The sequence below is a fragment of the Arctopsyche grandis genome, chromosome 5, assembly GCF_051622035.1.
Source record: "Arctopsyche grandis isolate Sample6627 chromosome 5, ASM5162203v2, whole genome shotgun sequence".
Lineage (NCBI taxonomy): Eukaryota > Metazoa > Arthropoda > Insecta > Trichoptera > Hydropsychidae > Arctopsyche > Arctopsyche grandis.
The window spans coordinates 19068699-19089386 of record NC_135359.1 but is presented as its reverse complement, the minus strand read 5'-3'; the positions used below and the strand labels follow the sequence as shown (position 1 = coordinate 19089386).

The 20688-nt window shown below is 30.8% G+C and overlaps 2 protein-coding genes across 3 annotated transcripts in view; both read left to right on the top strand.

The window, feature by feature from the left end:
- geko (olfaction protein geko) overlaps nt 1–7556 on the top strand; it is a 44638-nt gene extending 37082 nt beyond the window's left edge. The window contains exons 3-4 of one of the 2 annotated variants that reach the window (XM_077430648.1): nt 4689–4821; nt 6137–7556. In XM_077430648.1, the coding sequence (XP_077286774.1) occupies nt 4689–4821; nt 6137–6308 (305 nt within the window). In that variant the 3' untranslated portion in view covers nt 6309–7556. The remainder of the gene's footprint in view (nt 1–4688; nt 4822–6136) is intronic. The other variant, XM_077430647.1, reaches the window with a different exon arrangement.
- Nucleotides 7557–14208: 6652 nt separating this feature from the next.
- On the top strand, nt 14209–19510 carry LOC143911661 (uncharacterized). Its single transcript, XM_077430649.1, has 3 exons — nt 14209–14630; nt 15851–16052; nt 19090–19510. The coding sequence occupies exons 1-3, from the start codon at nt 14429–14431 to the stop codon at nt 19235–19237; spliced, it is 552 nt and encodes a 183-aa protein (XP_077286775.1). The 5' UTR covers nt 14209–14428; the 3' UTR covers nt 19238–19510.
- The last annotated feature ends 1178 nt before the right edge of the window (nt 19511–20688 follow it).

Sequence of the window (20688 nt, the reverse complement as noted above, 5' to 3'; positions counted from 1 at the left end):
ATAAAGATTAATTTCTTGAAGAGAAATATTGAACATAAAGTTTTTTTTCTGTGACGATAACGTATAAAATTAAAATGATCCAGTGAAAATATCAATTCAACTCATTTAAATGGATTATTTATTGTGTTCATTTAATTAGATGATAAAATAGTAGAATTAGTCAATAATTATTTATAGTTAGGACAAATAAGAGACATGTCGGGTAGTAAAGAAGAAAAATTAAAGATGCGTATGAAATTACATAGGATGGAGTACATTTCGATGAATGAATTCCGTTTTTAAATCGAAAATTCCACTTTGCTTGAAGAAAAATATCTTCAAGCAAAACTCAAAGAAGTATGGAACGCTGTATGCTTGGCATAACGAGGAACAACAGGAAGTGGAATACGTGGGTGAGAAGTATGACAAGGGTAGTGGATGGAGTGAAGAGATTGAAATGGATGTGGATGAAACACGTGGCTAGAAGAATGGACGAAAGGTGAACAAAAGAAGTACTAAAATGGTACCCGAGTATGTAATGTAAAAGGGTAAAAGGAAGATCGCAAGGAAGATGGGTAGACGAAATTAGGAAAATGTGCGGGGTGAGATGGATGAGAGTTTCGCAAAACATAGATGAGTGGAAGCGTTTAGGAGAGGCCTTCATCCAGCCGTGGATGGTGAGTGTTGATGATTAGCTTGAAATTAAATAACATAGCATATTTTCAAATGAATGTAAGGTCATACTTCCTACATGGGATTTAACTTTGTATTCGCTTTTTGGAAAAAAATAGATCTTGTTCTATGTACATACATACATATATTTGAAAAGATACATACAATGTGTGAGGTGATATGAATGAGAGTTGCGCAAAACAGAGATGAGTGGAAACGTGTTGGAGAGGTATTCGTCCTGCAGTGGATGGTGAATAGCTGTAGATAAGATGATGATACAAATTATATTATAATGAAAATTTTTGAAGCTGTCAATTTTTGTTCGGAACCGCAAAATCTTGACTGAACCGCAAAATATGATGATGAAATGGATATCAGTAATATATCAAATAAAATCTTCAAACAGCAGAATTTAAGCTCTTATTAATAATTTTAGTATTCAACTAATCCTTTTTCCTTTTTATTCCTCATATAATATAATTAAAAACCACTAGAAAAGTAATCTTAAAACGCAACTCTATATGCCAGACACAAATATGAATGTATGTTACATATGTATGTATATTTGATGTATGCACAACTTTTTCACTTTTCACTAATGATCTATGAATACATATGTAAGTGTCAACTGTAGATAATTGCATTCGTCTGTATGCTTTCTTCTTATTCGAAGTATTTAAAGTCTTGTCTTAATAAAATCCCAGTGCACCGAAATGGTTACTTGTGTTGGTGTGGAACGTCATTTAATTCGTTAACAAATCATTCAGTGAAAGGCGTAGAGTCGCGCAAAAGTAACACAACTCTCACTCGGAAGTTTTGGTACTGTTGGTTCAAGTATTGCGCAACCTTTGTCGTGGGAAGTCAATTATATTGTTGATGCACTGTTGCATAACAATTTCGACAACAAAAGATTGTGGTGACACAAAATATTACATCATATCAAAATCTTCCCCGACAGATTACACGCACCTACCTCAACAACAGTATTTGACATTATGTGATCGATTTGAATGTTATAAAATTCGCAAGTGGGTCAAAAATTTAATTCAGCAAACTTTTGCGATTGACCTCGTTCGTGAGACTTTAGAGCTATCTGCCTATGGTGTAAAAAAAAGTTAAATTGACCTATGGATATTTTGCGGTGTGTTTAGGCGTAACCTCGACATTATGCTTTTAGTGTGGTCACTATAATTTGTGAGTTTGGAACTTTCTTTAGAATTGTTTATGCGGGTGTTTGCCGTGGACTCGATTCTTCTATCAATCTTAAATTTCAGATGTTTTTTTTTATCAAAAATGTGTCCTTTATTTTATTTTTCACGTTAAGCGTGATCACGAATGCGCTTATTTGAAGCAATTTTAGGAAACCATGACTTCGTTCCACTCCAATCATTATTCGAACAGTGGTATCAAATCGCTTTATCCACACTTTTTATCAGACGAAAAACTGGAAAGAATTGTATGTGGGTTTCTAATTTATACCTTGAAAATTTGTATTTTATATCTTGTATAGGTATAACAATTACGAAATAATCTCCTGTAAAGTTCAACGTACTGTAATACAGCCAACATTTCATTTTCCGTTTGAAATTGCAAATAAAAGGTCGAAATTGCTTATTGCGGATGTATGACCTTCTAGTCGTCTTTGTTAACGTTTAAGTGGTGCATTTTTATAACAAGGCTGGTATGATCCAACTTATCGTGTATAAACTGCGGAAACTGTCAGAATTTTCCAAGGAAAATCTTCTACGGTGAGTTGCGGGATTTTTATTTTTATTGTTGTACGAATTTGACGAACACATCATTGCCCTATGATTGTACATGTAATATACATATGTACATACATGTAATAACTAATAAATAAATACATCGGTGTTCTGTGTGTATGTTAACGGAAGGAGTCAATTCCCAAGGTGAGTTACAGTTAAGTCAATTGGAATGGTGGCCGAAGGTCGTACGATCTGATCTATGGCAAAAAAATACATAATAAAATTTGCAAATGCCCTCTAATATATTCGATTATTATGTATTCTGCGATAGATAATAGTAAATTTCCAAAAAAGAAAACACTTAAGTAAATGCAATAAAATTTTCATACGATACATTGCGTTTATGATTTTGCATAATAACATGTATGTACGATATTTTTACATATGTATGAACCGCATTGTCTCTTTTTTATGTAAGTATTTCGAAATTTGCACACCTCTCGAATGATGAATTTCCATATAATGCAGAATAATTAATATGATTCGACCTTTGTTGGTATTTATTGTACGCTATGAATTGCATTGCATTAGTCCATTAGTGCAATTGAGCGGCAACGCATTAAAATTTGCGAAAAAAAATTAAACAAATTTGATGATAAAATTAAAAGCATTTTCACGCAATGTAAGTACGCTAATAGTCTTTAAAATGAGTATAAATGCATATTGCGAAAAATCTATTTCACATGTGTTTGTATAATATGTAAATGTAAGAGTACATGTAAGTATAATTGATTGAACTCGTTTTCTTCCTTTTTTTCTTTGAGTCAGCAGGACTATAGGGCAGTGACTTGAACTGGATTATTTATAGTTAAGTTCCTATGTGTTGCAGTATACCTTGTGGAAACTTTTAACATAGCTCTTTGCATCAATGTGGATCGCCTTGAAACAACACAGCTTGGTTCAGGATCGACGATCTCCTATTGCTCACTCTACATATGTACATACATATGTATGTATTTATAACTACAATTTTATTTTATCGTGAAAAGGATACCCGGAGCTTCCTACACTATCTGAACAGTCTCTATAATACGTAATATATGTATGTATGTACATAAATAATATTTAGCGGCATTTTCCAAAAGCATTCGTGCGTGAAGACCTTACAAAGTACTTTTTTTGTACGATTTCAATTAAAGGTCTAACTAAGGTTATACCTCTGTCCTTTGCCTTATTCATACTCAATTTTTTTTTTCAAATAGAATTTGTCTATCTACATGGGTACCTTCATATTTTTTTTGTATGACATATATTTTTGCTTGCACAATTGGTGTTTAGATTTAATATATTGTAAAGATAATGGTGTGCGATTTGCCTTAAGGTTCGTGTATAATTTGCGCAAGATAAATAACTATCCATTGAATGAATGTTCGTATAGCATTGCGTAAATTTTCTAATCGATCGAACGGCACCTTTGCCTCAAAATGGGTTCTAAACGACTTTAATCTATTCTATGCGTGATTAGAAGCTTTTTTTGTGTGCGCAGTTTCATTACGCGTAATATTTTAGCTGATATGAATCGATTTAACCTTCTGCTTTCGTACAAATAAAAAAGTGTGTACGTTCACTCAACTTACGTATTATATAAATCTATACAAATATAGATAATGACTACTGTATGATTTTAGTTGTATTTTACAACCAGATTTTAGTATGACATACATATGTACAGTAGTAATTTGATATAAAAAAGTAAATGTTAATATCAAAAATTTGATGCCTTTTAATGTATGAACATTAAAATGCACCAAATTTTTGATATTAACATTATATTAATGATGTGGTGATCATTTTGATCCATTCTGATCTGGTGATCATTTTCTATTTTACACTTTTTTGGTAGGGTTATAATATTATCTTATTTCAATATTAGTGTACAGCATAATACAGGTCAGAAATGCCATTTACAATTCTTATAAATATTCATAATACATTTTATAAACACTTTACATTACATTTTACAATCTGGTCGACTTTAAAACTCTTTAAAGTCGACCAGATTGTACATATTATAAAGTAGATTGTATTAAGGTAATCTGTATTTATACCTAAATGATATATACATATTTTTGCAATCATCAATACTCTTCACAAGTGTATTAGTATGCTTATTAGTGACTCTGTCATAAAATCTACCGGTTATTTTGTAAGTAATGTACGACTCACGGAATTTTATCAAACATTTTAGCACTGACTAATCCATGTAGTTTGTACAAATTTAGATAGTAAGTCTTATTTTTACGTCATAATTTTATTTTGTATATTTTGCAGGTGGTAGAACAAGAACTGATGTGATATCTGTAGTGAAAAATGTTTGTCTGCCAAAGCTCATTTGTGAACTGAGTGCTGGATCAAACCAACACAAACTCACCGAGAGCGAAAGCAATCTTCTGAAACTCATTAAGTAAGGTTTTTTATTAATATTTTTTTTAATTATACATAGGTTTTTGCTGTTGGATTTAATTTATTTTATATTGCCGCGCTAATTCTACCTTTGAAATTTCACGAATAAAATCTTCACAATAATCATATGCAAAAAAAAAACATAGATAAAGTAATTATTGCATCAATAGAAGATTTACTGTATTTAAAGTGAAAAATATGATTTGTACGTTTTCATTATATAAATAAACTTAAAATTTAATTATTCTTTTCAATATCAATATCGATGAAATCGAAACGTGAACATGACAAGTTGGTGAAATAAATATATCAAAAATATCTACATGCGTACGATCAATTTCAAATAATGTGCATTTATAAGGGTCTACGTGACGAGACAGAATGTTAAATTACAGAAAACACAAATATCGGAAGGCAAAGATCGAAAATCGAAAGATCTTAAGTCGAAAGATAAAAAAATGGTGCATGGTAAACGGTACATACTCACTTAATTTGCGCGAGCAGGATACAACAGGAACAAGAGGAACATGCTTTTCCTCCCGTATTCTGCGCACATTAAGACGGGTACGTGACGGAAACGGTACATACTCACGTACATACGCAAATTAAGTGAGTATGTACCGTTTACCATGCACCATTTTTTTTTGATCTTTCGACTTAAGATCTTTCGATTTTCGATCTTTGCCTTCCGATATTTGCGTTTTCTGTAATTTAACATTCTGTCTCGTCACGGAGACCGCATTTATAATAGAAACGTTCAAAAATTCTTATTACATATTGTTACAGAAAGTTACAGCTACTGTCACTTTCACATCACACTAATATAATAAATGAACTTAATTTGCAGAGCGAAACTTTTTACTGTTCATTGTCATTACTCATCGTTACGATGTACACAATGAGATTTTTTTTGGCTAGAAATTCTTTTGTATGAGTTTTGTTTTATACGTATGTATATGTAATGCCTAAAATTCGAGCACGCATACGTAAAAGGGAAATTCTAACTATCATTTAAATGGTGGGAAAAGTCGTTGTCAAACTCGATACCTCTACCTATAGATACGGTCCAGTTAAGGCACTCGAAGTTATGCAAGATTTCCTCCATAAATGATAATTCCAATATTAAAATAAAACAAGGCATGCTCGGCCGTACAAACTTGTTACGATATGAAAATTTTACAGGGCAACTTTCTCCGCTTTTGTTGAAATTTAAGATATAAATTATCATATCAGTGAATCCGGTTCAAGAGATGTTTTTCTTTTCACATCGTTATTGTGTATGTATATTTTGATTCATGTAATTTTGTTATTTTCAGAGACACAACCCTCGGAACTTTGGCTGAAATACCGTCTAAATATCATTTTGCCGCTCATATGGGTCAGCTCATATCCGGTACTGACGGTGTAGGATGTCACTTGTTTTATAGTACGTGTCCGCTTCCTGGTCTTCAAGTGCTGAAGATGATGAAGAGGCTAAAGCTGAAATGAAGAGGAAGCACACGACGACGTTTCAATACAGATCTCATATTCATTTAGTTGTGGGGAAATCAAAGGACTTTCGATCGCTTGAAAGTCAACTGTTTTCTCATTTTTTAGATGTATAATAAATAATAATAAAAACTTTCTTGTTAAAAAAGTTTATGTAGATAAATTTTGATCGAAGAGGTTGTGATTTTAGTAGAAGGCAATTTCGCATGCACATATAAATATAGCGAATTTAGTTTTAAATAAATGTTTTGGTGATTAAATTGTCATATTTTTGTATGATATTTTGTATTTTGGTAGACAGTATATTTTTTGTCGTCTAAATTTTTTATTGAATATTTTTGATTCAATTTAATTTAAAATAATATCTCTAGTCAAAGAGAACTTATTGTTTTGAAACAAATGAATACTCAAATATTATACATTCAAAATGTAACTATTTAATAATTTTCTAGTATCATTAAATTTTGCATCCAACATTTCATCAAAAGTCTGAAAAGTTATATAAATTGAATTTATTATTATATATATTAAAATAAATTTGGGTTATATGTATGTACATACCTACTAAAATTTTGGTCTGTCCGTTGGATTCTATAAGTCATTGAAATGTGTAGTTATGTATGTACGATATTCTTCTTCCTCGTTTTGATCACTCTTCCTGGTCCTTTGGCAAGTTGAATACAGTGTTTAGGGCCAATCCCGTCAGTTCTTTGATTTGATCTGACCATCTTATGGGAGACCGTTCTCTCGTTCGCCTTTCCTCTGGTGTTCCAATAACTACCAGCTTCACGCTCTTCATGGCAATATGGCCAAGCGAGAAAAATCCAATTTCTGCATGTTGTGGAGTCTCTCTCTGAAACTGTCAGGTCTTTGAAAATGTCTACCTCCGGTACCACATTTCAAAGGCAACTGACATGTCCCCTTTTCTCTTTTTTACACACCTCTTATACAGTTCACATGGTTTTTAACGTCCATGTCTCGACTTCAATATAATATTCCATATATCTTTGTCAGACTGATCATCGCGACTTTTGCAACTCCTATTCTTCTGCGGATTTCTGATTGAAATTCTCCTTCTCTTGAGATCAAGGCACCTACACAAGTAATAAATCGTTGACTTACTCACAGTCTTTTAAATAATTGAACTTTATGAGAAACTCAAACCTGCCAACGAGGAAGATTTTTGTTTTATTTTATTTCATTTCTAGACCCAAGTGCTTACACTCTATTTCTATTCTGCAAACCATTTCATACTCATTGCTGGCCACTGCCATCGTGTCGTCCACTAATCTTATATTGGAAATCTTTTTTATCGTAAAATGTACTTTTCTCAGTCAATTTTTAGAAATCTTTCTTTACTTTTAAAATTTTCCTTCGCTTTGTAATATATTGCTAACAATTCTTTCATTGAATTCCATCAATTATAAACAAAAATTTGACTGCTATTAATTGTAATGCGTTACTAATATGTACATATGTATATTCCACTTATTCTATTCCACTTACATACAGATAGATGTATGTATTTCGTATATGGTAGTCTGTACTTTGTACAATTTTGAAAGGTCATCAAAGTTGTATAATTGTTTATAATCTAACATTTGCCTATTATGTATTTACATAGTATATGAAGTGTTTAACCTAGTTTTTAAGTACGAAATAATATGCAGTTTTGTGTGATAAGTCTTAGAAATAAACAGGTTTGCATGTAACACAGCCATTGCAAAAGTGCATTCACTATGCGACTTGTTTTATTGATTTTGCACTCGTATTAATATATATTACCTATCTATCTTTATGCAAATTTAAGATAGTGCTTTGTGTTAAGATTTATTTTAAGCGGTTTTATCACATGACATTTTACCAAATTGTACATATTGAATTTGTATTGTGAAAAACTGTAGGCCGAATGATGTGCAATGCAATGTAAATAAATAGTTTTGTTAACATTATTTTATATATTTTTCAAAATAACAGTAAAATGGAAAGATTAAATTTCTAAAATACTTATCCTTCATTGACTTTTTATATCACTATTGTATAAGTACATTGTAGATACTCAATATGAGAGTATATATTTTATTTTCTTACATTTATACTATGATATGTAAATTGTTATTGTTCTACCAATAATTGTACTTGTGATATAGAAAAATAAATTGTTTTGTTATATACATTTTTTTTCATTTATTAATTTTTTTATGTAAGAATTTATAGAAAAAATACCAGGGTTATGGTAAATGAAATATAATATCCTTGGTCAATATTAATATTGGTTACAAAAATTTTAAATTAAAAAATATTAGTAGAAAGCTTTTGCATTCATAATAGTGCTATTTTTATTCAATACCAATCAATAGACGCATATAACTACATATATGTATATTTAGCTTTAAAATCTAAGTTCTATAGACCAAACCAATTACTGTAGTCCCTCACCTACATATGTATGTACATATGCACATGCATAGAGTATATGTATATGTATGTATGTCATATCCTATACAAATTAGTTGCCTACATGCAATGCAATTTTAAATTTTAATCCATACAAGCTTTTAGTTGATGCATTTAATCAATAATTCAAATGTGATTATAGCTTGATATGAAGGCACACTTACCTTGAGAATGTGCCAATTTACAATAGCGTGCTTAGTATTACAACATACAATCTATTTAAGATTTTATCATGCACAATGTAAATTTTATAGTTGGCACGAATATTAAGAATTAAAATTCCAAAATATTTTATTGAAACGCAATGTTTTGTCAAAATTGTTTATAGTTCTATTTTTTTTAAAACACACTATGCTTATTGAGTGAGGAAATTTAGATAAACATATTTGTAATATACGTACTTGCAACGAGAATACAAGTTTAACTATCTATATATTTACATACATATGTACATATGTACATACATTTTCAATATACATATGTAGAGTATTATTTTTTTAAATGTTGGCGATTGAAAGAGTGTACATATGTATGTACATAGTTATTAAATATTTAACACCACCTTTGTGTGGTTGTAAAATCAGATTTTGTTTTGTGAAAATTTGTAACAAAATCCACCTGTTGCTAAGAAACGCAAACACCTGTTGTACCTGTTGAACGACACCTGTTGCTGTAAGTAGTAAAATATAAAATTATTTAAATATTGAACGAAAACAGTTCCAAATGACTTTAATATAACACTAAGAGGTCGCTTTGTTTATTTTGAATAAATTTAAATTTAAAAATTTATAATGAATCATAAATATTCTAAAAAAAATTACATGATAATATAATAAATCGAATCAGTGTGTACATTTTTACAATCTTCTCTTACTTTTTTATATAATATTCAGATACATATGCATATATACTATGTATGTACATACATAAATACATTTATATGTTTGAATGTATGTTTGTGTTAAAAGATTTGTTTGATGATATTTTATTATTATTATTTTATTTCTACGACGTGTTCCCATAATGAAAAGGATGGAATATTTTTTTTCTGGTACATAGTATGTACATACATATATGCTTTAAAAATTAAAACATAATTACAAACAGATAATTTTTTTAATTTTTATAATTTTATTCCAGACAATAGGAAGAATAGTAAAATCTCCATATATATGTATATGTATATACAAATTAATACGAAAATAAATAAATATAATATGATAATAATAATATAAGTACATATAATAATAATAATAAATAATTAATTAATAGAGAGTCAATGTATGGCGGTCGTTGAACTACCTCCATCTTCCGAACATCGTATTATATGTACAGTGATGAGCGGAAATTATTAGTTGCGGCAGCATGAAAATAATCTGACGACACAATTACACGATAACGTAGGGAGGCCGCTCTCATAATGAGAATGGTTTCAATGTGAGGCACGTGCCCTTCTACATACAAACATCTGCGACGCGCTGCTACCCCTTGGTAGCCAGAAAATAGCTTGGTAGCAATTGTAATATTTAAATCTACACTTGAAGATGATTTCTTTTATTTAATTTGATATTTGATAATATATCTGTTGCATCATCATCATCATTTACATACATCCACTGCTGGATGCATACCTCTCCAACACGCTTCCACTCGTCTCTGCGCTTCAACACGCGTCCTTTTGTGCAAAATTCATCCACCTCACTCCACACATCCACACGCATTCACCCTTTTACAATCTCTCTGAGACCATTGTAATACTTTTTTGTGCACCTTCCCAGCTGGAAGCTACGAAGACGTAAACCATCTCGTTTTTTTTTTATTTATCCACTCATCTACCTTATGGCCTTCCTTTCGCCCTTTTACATTCTCTCGGGTCCCATACCGGCACTTCTTTTGTCCACCTTTCATCCATTCTTCTAGATACGTAGCCCGCCCATTGCCATTTCAATCCCTCCACTCTTTCCAATATGTCATAATATGTTAAAATCTCTAACATACTTGATGCAATTCTATAAATTTGTTTCCCAAAGCACATAATTAAATGCATATTGACAAATAAACACATATGTATAGAAATTTCTTTAATAGTGATGTTTAATATTGATAAGAATAAGTGCTAAATTTAAATATTCGTATAACAAATTCAGACTTATTTATCTCATTGCGATATCTTTGTGTTGCGATTTCATTTCAAATAAAGGAAAATCGTTCAAATTTCCACAATATCGCTTGCGACGAACGATAATAATCAATTAACAACAGCCGTTTCGAAACACGAACAATGTTCATGTTACCAACAATAACTTTTTGACAAATGTTTCGTCACGACATCTTCAATGCTGCGAGATAAAACGTATAAATTTCACACTACATAATAACAGTTTCACTAGAAAACGACGAGAGATGCGTTTCGTTCAAAAGTGAAATTTGCGACGATTACGCCATCGTTAAACGGAAAAATTTCGATCGACATTGTACGCGCATTATTATGAGGCAGTTGCGCAACTTTCAATTACGCATTCCGGTTGCGCAATATTCTTCACTCACCTACATATATTTTCCTCGTTAAGCTAGGCCCATCAAATTTAACACTCATAAGTTTTTCTGGAGCTGCCTGCATAAGTATGTATATACCTATGTATATATTATATATAACCAAGTTCAAGTTTGACTTTCGTTTTTGCTCAGACTGTGTCCGGTGAAACGACTATTTGTCAAATACTGGCCTTCGATTGTCCAACGCCCAATTGCTTGACCGTGCGTTTTGAAACGAGATTACACACAGAGTGAGTAAAATATTCCAGTGGCGGAACGAAATTTAAATAAAACTTATAGTATCCATATTAATAAGTGACTTCTTATTATATTAATCAAATAACTTAAAAGTATTCTTTAGACTATTATACGCACACACTAAAATTCAAGTATTGAATGTTGATTCATTGATATGGTAACCAAGTAAATAAATACTACTTAGCTTTGTTAATAACTTTTTTGAGCAAGATGAGAGGGGGTCAACTTAAATTATGTATATTGTCATAGAAGGAAAATTGACTCAGTGTAAGTGGATTTAAAATTGATTTGCAAGAATTCAACAAAATTGACAAGTTAAAAAAAACATGAAAATATCATACATTTTTCAAATTATGAAATCAATTTGTTCAATGTTTCAACACTTCCAAAAAATGTTTATCTCAAGGATTTTATATGAACTTCCACGTTTGTTTTTCTCTAGTTTTGTTTCACAAAAAATATATAAAGCCAATATTTATATAAAAAATATATACATACATATGTATACTAAGTGTATACGTATACTAAGTGTATACGTATACTAAGTGTATACGTATACTAAGTGTATACGTATACTAAGTGTATACGTATACTAAGTGTATACGTATACTAAGTGACATATGCTTAGTATACGTACAGGCAGAATTTCAACGGAAATAAAGGGTCTGTATTTATTTGGCCAGTAGCTCATTTGGTTAATAAATATATGACAAGTAAGTCATCTGTTTGTCAAAAAATACTTAAAAATAAGCAATTTACTGACCGTTCATTTTTATCCGTTATATGACAAGTTATATTTGTAAGTGGTGGAAGTCCAATTTTCAGTTCCAAAAACAATATTTCTGTTTGTCTTCATTTACAAATTGTTTTCACTACTTTTCATTCAATATGTCAAGAATATCGGAAAAGTAGAATAAATGTATTACAGGCCACCAGTATTTTTAAATATTGTTAAAAACAAAACATCATATTAAGATGCCTCAGCGCCTTGTCCATACAAACGTATTAAACTTCTCCCTTCCTCAATTATGGCACAAGAGCAATTATTTTTTAATATGCTATGGATATCCACCTTATTTTTTTGATTAATTGATTTTTTGTTTTAGTTGATTTTTTAATTAATCAAAAAAAAAAAAAAAAATAGAAACATGCCTATGGTGGATATAAATAGCATATTAAAAAATAATTTCTTATTAATTATTACTAGGGTTTTGTAAAAGTTACAGAACATTTATTGAAGAAACTAACGATTTAAATTGTCGCCGAAATAAAGGTCAGTTTCTCCTCAAAAGTGACTGTACATACATAATTTGACCCACTTTTATTTATTTATGTACATAAGATACATATATCTAGCTTAATAGCTAATTATATTTAATCATAAAAATAATAATATATATTCATACACATATGTACACACACACACATTCACACAAGAAATAAAAATAAATATTATATTAACACATTCATACAGAGGTACGTATGAATGTGTAAATGTGTACGTTTTTTGCCTTATATGTATGTATGTAGCTACCAGAAATGTATCAATATTACTATCTATTTATAATTTTATCTGACAGTTTATTATAAATAGCAACATCTCCATACAATATATTTATCCTACTCTTATTTCATTTAAATTCTGTACGGTTTACTTTTTTTCAAAAATGCTCCTGAAAAGCGACATTACTCTACTCACTTTTCAGCTATGAGATATACAAGGAAGGCCTCAGGGGAGATGGGTGGATGAAATCAGAAAAATTGTGTGGAATGAGATCGATGAGAGTTTCCCAAAACAGAGGCGAATGGAACCATGTTGGAATGACCTATGTATGTATGTATAATACATCCAGCAGTGTACAGCATGATTGTGTATTTGTATGTACATAAATATATGTTTGCACATGCAAATCAAATGCACAGAAGAAAGCGGAGATGAGTAAATTTAGATGTGAAGTCTAAAAAAATTGAATGTGACACTTTCTCTGATGGAAATTCTATATGTATAAAAATATTGAAATATATTTTTTTATTAGGTTTTTTTAGTCAAAACTGTTGTCAACTGTTTCGGGCACTTGTATTCGGCACAAGGTGAAAGATCATAATAACGATGGCCATATTACAACATGATTAACATTAAAATTCTGAACAGCACATCGAGGATGTTCGATGCGTTTATTGAGGTTTTAGATACGAGTTTATTGTTTGAAAATTCATTAAATATAATCAAAAACAACCCGGTATATGTAATCGAACACGCATAGGCTATGAATTGAACTGATTGTAAGAACAATGCTCGCATCGATGAGCTTATTATTACGACACTGGAAAACTGCAATATACATTGGCGTACTCTTTTATGATTTGAATTTATTTAGTGTGTATATACTTATATATCTGTTGAATATTTAAATTGTACGCAAAATATATTATATTTGACGCTTTCTATTGGGTTTTATCGTTGTAAAATGCAATTTATTTGATTCTTCTGTAGATTTATTGGTTAGATTTATTTTTATTTTATGTAGGGCTTTCTTTACGTACATATGTACATATGTATGTAGACATTATCATATTATGTTCTGTTGAGGCAATCGCGTGCCACCAATGCCCAATGTGAGCTCTTAACCAAAACCACCGTTCAGTTTTTACTTTCACTCGACTGATACTGAGCTGTTGGTTTGTACGTGAGCTCAAACACTTAGTGAATTCGTACGAGAGTGGTACACTACGAGAGTATACCCAGTTTGCGAAAATCGTTTCTTACGATCGATCATTGGAATGAGTGGAAACCATTAAGTGTTGGTTCAAAAGTTTTTTATTGTCGTGCTGTGATCGTTGGAAAATTCTCAATTTGAATTAGTGCAAATATGAAGTTGAAGAATTTGGCTTTGTTCTCCGGACTCGGATTGCACGTTATTCTATTCACGTTCCTATCTGAAGTCCCTCAGACGGCTCTGGCCCAGGACCCAGCTTTCGAACTACCAGTTCAGCTCATTGGATTTCCGGTGATCATCCTCTTTGTCAGATTGGCCAACTTCGTTAAGAAACTATCATACTCGTTGGATCCTAGTGAGTTTTATTTACAGTACCATGAGAACATTCCATGAGTCAACTCTTAATATTTACATTCTATTATTGTCTTACGGAAAACTGGTTCTGTTCGTTTCGAATTAAGCGGATAACAAATTTATTTCATCGAGTGAAAGCTTACATACAAATTTATGTAACATTGTATGTATATTGATGATTTTATAGCATTTCAAAAATACGTAAGATGTTTCTAAATAAGCAATTGATTATTTGATTAGATGTTGTCATTCAAATTATAGCGTACACGGATCATTTTAAAGCAGCAGAAACTATGCACATACATAGTATGTAAACAATCTTTAAGCATTCCTGAGGTTATTCATGATTTTGTGTATTTTTATAAATTTAGGATACTTTCAGATGATTAAATTCGCATTTTTTTAGAACAGTCAAGTGCACGATGATTAGCAATTCATAAATAAATATTATTATTATTTCGCATTCCAAAGGTATTAACTTAAGATTAAATGCTTTCGTGATGGTTAAATATAGCTACCAATAAAATAACCTGACACTATTTGAGTGTCCTTGGATTCCATTAACTTAATCACGTTACTAGTAACGTCCAAGTGACTTATCCGAGCGACTCGGTCTGGGTTTGCTCATATCGTGTCAACCGGGTATTACGCTATTCGAAGATGTCGACTTTAATTTTAATTTATAAGATTATGATAAAATGATTTTAAAAAACATTTTATTATTCCATCAAGTGTAAATGAATAATCTGGGAGCTCAAATTTTCAACAGCTCTTTCAATATTTCAATCATATTTGTAAATCTTTGACCTTTGCTTGTCACATTTTCCATTAGTGCTAATATATTCCTTATATAAGGATAAACTTACGAGCAAAAAACTATGATAATAGGTATATTCAGTGATATATAATGATCGTTTTCTGTGTATTGCATTATTTATAGTAAAAAAAATTCAATGAAATGTTTTGTAGAGTTCAGAGTTTCTATAGATATTTATTATTATATTACATTATAGCCCAAATTGCTTTTAAATTATAGAAATCTTAGTGTTTTTATATGCGTTATATTTCAAAAGGTGCTGAAGACTACAAAGTACATTTTTTTCAAATAAAATAAAAAGGTTAAAAAATACACCATCAACCGTGACGCATTTGCTATGTATAAAGTACTCGTGTATACAAAAGTACATAATTCAATTGACGACTTTTAACTTTATTTTCCAGATACATACAGACGTCGTACAAGACGTGGTGCTATCACTGATGATAGTTCAGATGAACACATTGACGTTTCTGAAGCTGAAAAGAAGTTGGTAGCAGCACTAGGACAAGGAGTCTGCGTGTATGAAAGGGTTTGCGCTCATTATGCAGCACGAGCTTTGCGCAAAAGAAATAGAGATGTCATCGACTGGGGAACCATTTTCAGGTTAAAAGCTATGCAATGAAAGTTTCAGAATTAAAATTTCAAGGCCACCGAACGGTGTATCTAAAGTGTCGTCACGCTAGTATAACACTTAATAGTTGCATCATATTAAAAACGTTACGATGAAATTACTTCATGGCAAGCATTTGAATTCTGGTCGATCTGGACGTGCATGCAATTAAACGTGTTCACGAGCACGTCCAAGTTTTCCCCGTAGAATAAATGAAGAGCCATAAGCATCTCGTTATGTCACCATAGGTTGCTCAAGCTTGACCACCTCCTGCTTTGAAAGTTCCGGTCGATCCGAACAGGTGTTGTCGACCATAACCGCAATGAAAATGTCACAAACGTTTCATCATGGGTTGTCGATTCCGTGAAAATTAATTGGCATTGTAGCTCCCACGCAAATCTGTGATTAGTCGAGTCCTTCAGATCGAGTTTTTTTAGTCGACAGAAAGTAACATTATGTTTTTGATCTGTAAATGTAATACTATACTTCAATCTGAGCCCCATTTGCAAATGGAAACGATGTGTTCATTGCCAGTTTTAGGGGGGGGGCTGTGTTGAGCGGCGCCCGAGGGCGCCAAATAAGTTAGGGCGCCGCTCGATGCGGCAAAGGCGCTTTAAAATTAAAATTAGAGCGCCAAAGGCCCTACAAAACTTTATATTAGAGCGCCAAAGGTGCCTCTACTTTCTAAACTCAAAAATTTGAACTTGGGAAATTATATTCAAACAATCTACTAGAAAGAGCCGATCTTCAAATTAAACTCACCGCGAATTCAAAATTTGATAATCGATGTACTTATCAATTTAAAAGCCTTTCTTTCAAATAAAAGTTCATGGTAAAATTAATCCACTCATTGTATTAAATTTTATAAAACAGCATAATTTACAAGAATTATATCCAAACATTTGGGTTGCTATGCTTTTGCTGATACTATCTGAAACTGTAGCAAGGTCCCAAGCCCCAAAAAAGGAGGATGGTAGTCCATTTTTTATCATTTTTTTCGAAGGGTGTTTAGAAAAGATTGCCCGAGGGCTCTGGATGTGGTGTAATATCTTGAATGAGTCATTCAAAAAGTTGATATGTATTACAGAGGTTTATGTGCCTAAATTTGACTGTTATCAGCATTTGAGTGTATCCATTTTGGATGGCAACTTCGAATGGAATTTGTTGTAGCTAAAGACTTAGTAAAATCAGCTATTGCAATCGATATTTAACATTTAATTATTATAAAATCCCACATAGACTGCGTCAAATTTTAGTAGGTCACATTTAATTCGATTTTGTATTTCTTGAGATAAATATAACCATAGTCACGAATTCTGAATACCAAGTTCAAAGCTTTTAGTTTCTTGTCTTTTGTAACGTTACAAACCTTGTATGGACTTGGGCCTATCTGAAAAAGTGTGTATCTGTTAAAAGGTCTTACATTTTCGTCCAAAATTAGTGTAGAAATACTGACTACCAATTATTTACGGTTAAATTATTTTCATCCTCGTATTCATAGGTTAATCAAAACGAATACTAAACCAATCGGCTATAAGGTATTTTCGAATCATCTGATGAAACGTATATACATATGTACATATGTTACAGTCCGTGTTCACTCCTATTCGTTTATGAACATACTAGTTTTTTCGTGTACCTACGATTATTTTTACGAACTATTGATTTTAGCTCAAACTTTAACAATTAAAAGCTACCTTCAAATAGACTCATCATGTATCGTATCACTGGTGGATCCAAGTGGGGTGCCATGGGTGCCATGGCACCCACCTTGGATGAATTCAATTTCATATATAATTTTGATTTTTTATATTTAAATATGCATATTATTCACAATATATTTATATTTTTACGAATATATTTAAGTTCCAAGTTTTCCTTATTGTTTTTGCATATCTGCACTACCCTTTCAGATAGGGGGGCTAAGTTTAATGCTAGATGGAAGTTTCGTGCTGTTCAAATTCTCATAATTTACTCGAGAGCTCGAGATTTTAACTGATTTGAACTCAGAATCGATCACTGATCACGTTTTCATGATCTAGAAAAAATGTCTGTGCACCTGTGTGTAGGTGTATTTTGGTGATTTTTTGAACAACGTTAGTCCTATCGAACTGAAACTTAGTATCGGTTACTGAAATTCTTATCGATACGACGTATTATTAGTATGTATAGTGATTTTAAGTAATAAAACAATTTTGAACACAATCCGATAACCGGAAGTAGAACTTTTATGTTGTGTAAGTTTCCATACATTTGCTCTCAAATTGTATCGAAAATGCTTTCATAATCGTAATATGAATGTTTAATTATCGAATTTTGTTTTGTGACCTTCTTATATTCCTCAAATACATAATAGATACAGTCATGAGTTGGTTACATCCCATTTTTTTTTAAATTTATTATTTTCAATTAGGCCAATATCAATTCTAAACTTTTAGCTGTCAAAATTTATGTCAAACGTCTATGCCTAATATTATGTGTAAGAACAAACTAGTTCGATCATCAATTTGTTCTTTTGTAAACACTATAACTGAACAGATTGGTTCGTGTATGAACAAACTATGTAGTATGTTCACAAACGAATGAAATTTACACTTATACTGTAACATATATTATATATTAAACATCATATTATTATATATTAAACGTCATATATGTATTGTCGAGACTTACCTTAGAACAACTATTTTCATATTATGTGCAAGTAAAATCCTAAATATAAAATAACTCAAAAGAATGTTTACTATTATACAGTAGATATTAGCCAAAGAGTTGAAAGGTGTTATTTTTATATAATTCTGTATTTATATTAATGATAAAATTTATAAAATAAATAGTTGAAAACCTCTGTGCGTGGAATATGTCGCGTGACTAATAACCGGAATCTGATCACGGATTCATAAAGCAATTTCTGAAGCATATTCACGTAACAGTAGCTCTTTTCCTCCATTTGAATTATGCAATTTCGTACATACATATGTAAGTATGCCACTCGATGTTTAAATTTATTGTCTTTTTCTTAATTTTCAGACAGTACAAGAGATCTCCCGATCGCAATAAGGAGTTTTATCTGCTGAGTGTGTTCCTTGGAGATATTGTTGCCTCGCCAAATTTGTGCCATCAACTTGCAAAAAGAGGAAGGTCTTGTTCACCTCAAGAAGGATGGGAACAGCGATAGTTACAATGAAAATTTTTATTGAATTATAAGTGTATACAAATATAAAGTAGAGTTAGTTATAAGGAAATTAATAAATCGAGTCATTGTCACAACGTCATCATAAGTTATTGTGTTAATACGACGTTTAATTATACGTCGTTAATAAGTCGTTTAATTACAATTATTGTTATCGTCATAAATTATATTTAGTATTTAAGCATATTATTTTTAATTTGTAAATATAAATACCGAGCTTTTGTTTTGTTAAAATAAAACAATTCGTAGTGAAGGTCTAGTCTTTGGTTTCTATGTATGTAAGTAGTTATTTGAAATTCCTATAAAATCATTATATTTACATGCAAATAATATGTTGACATAACTGTAAGACTAATCTAATCTATTTCATTTTCTCTATCTTCATATTATGCATATTAAATTTTAGCTATAAAATATTAGATAAATATTTACTTATACAGTTAGGTCAGGGCCTCTTATTTTTTAATTACTATCAAATTTAATTTATATTGCGTAAAAAATACATATATCACATATGATAAATAGATGATTATTGAATTTTCCCTCATGTGAATAAAGTCAGAATTATTTAGAAAACCTATAGATGTCACTAAAAATTTTTAAAGAGACATCTATTGATAATAAATATAAAAATATAATTAAAATTACTTACTGTTTATTCGTTAAAAAAAACATTGTCATTTTAAAGATCAAAGTACATACATATAAATACATCTTCTGAATTTTAATACAATATACTAGTTAATACAGTATACTAATGAAATAACAAAAAAGGGAAATTGATTCATGGCTTAACATTTTCGAACAATAAATCGTACATTTTCGTACAATAAATAAAATTTTCGAACAATAAAGAAATAAATAAAATATTTTTTATAACGACGTATTTTATCGCTTTTTCTTCTCATTTAATTGCAAGCAAACCATATTTGCAATTTTCACAGTTCATCGCAGTTCCTTCCCAGGAAAAAGACGAAAGTAATTCTCTGCAACCGTAAAAGGATCGATATATTTCTATGACACGTTTGAAAGTTACGAGAAAACCCAGCGTAGGTGTTACAAAATGAATGCATTCGTTTTATCGGACAAATTATTCATTTTCTCTTCAAATTAACATCCGAATAGTGAAATTTTTACATTACGTCATATTATATTTTAGATTTTGTTTTTAATCAATATTCTCTTCGTTTACCATCAACAAAAACAAATATATTAATAGTATGAAGAAAAAAAATCTTATCATATTGTGTTATCAAAGAAAATAACAATAATATTTTCCTTGAACATATTATCAAATGTCTACAAAAGATTACAGGCATATAATTGTTTTAATTTTTTAAAATAAACATCACACCGATAATGATCTACATTTTTTTTGTTTAGTGAGAGAAAAATATTTTATATGAAACTATCAGCATCCAATTAAAGGAATTAAA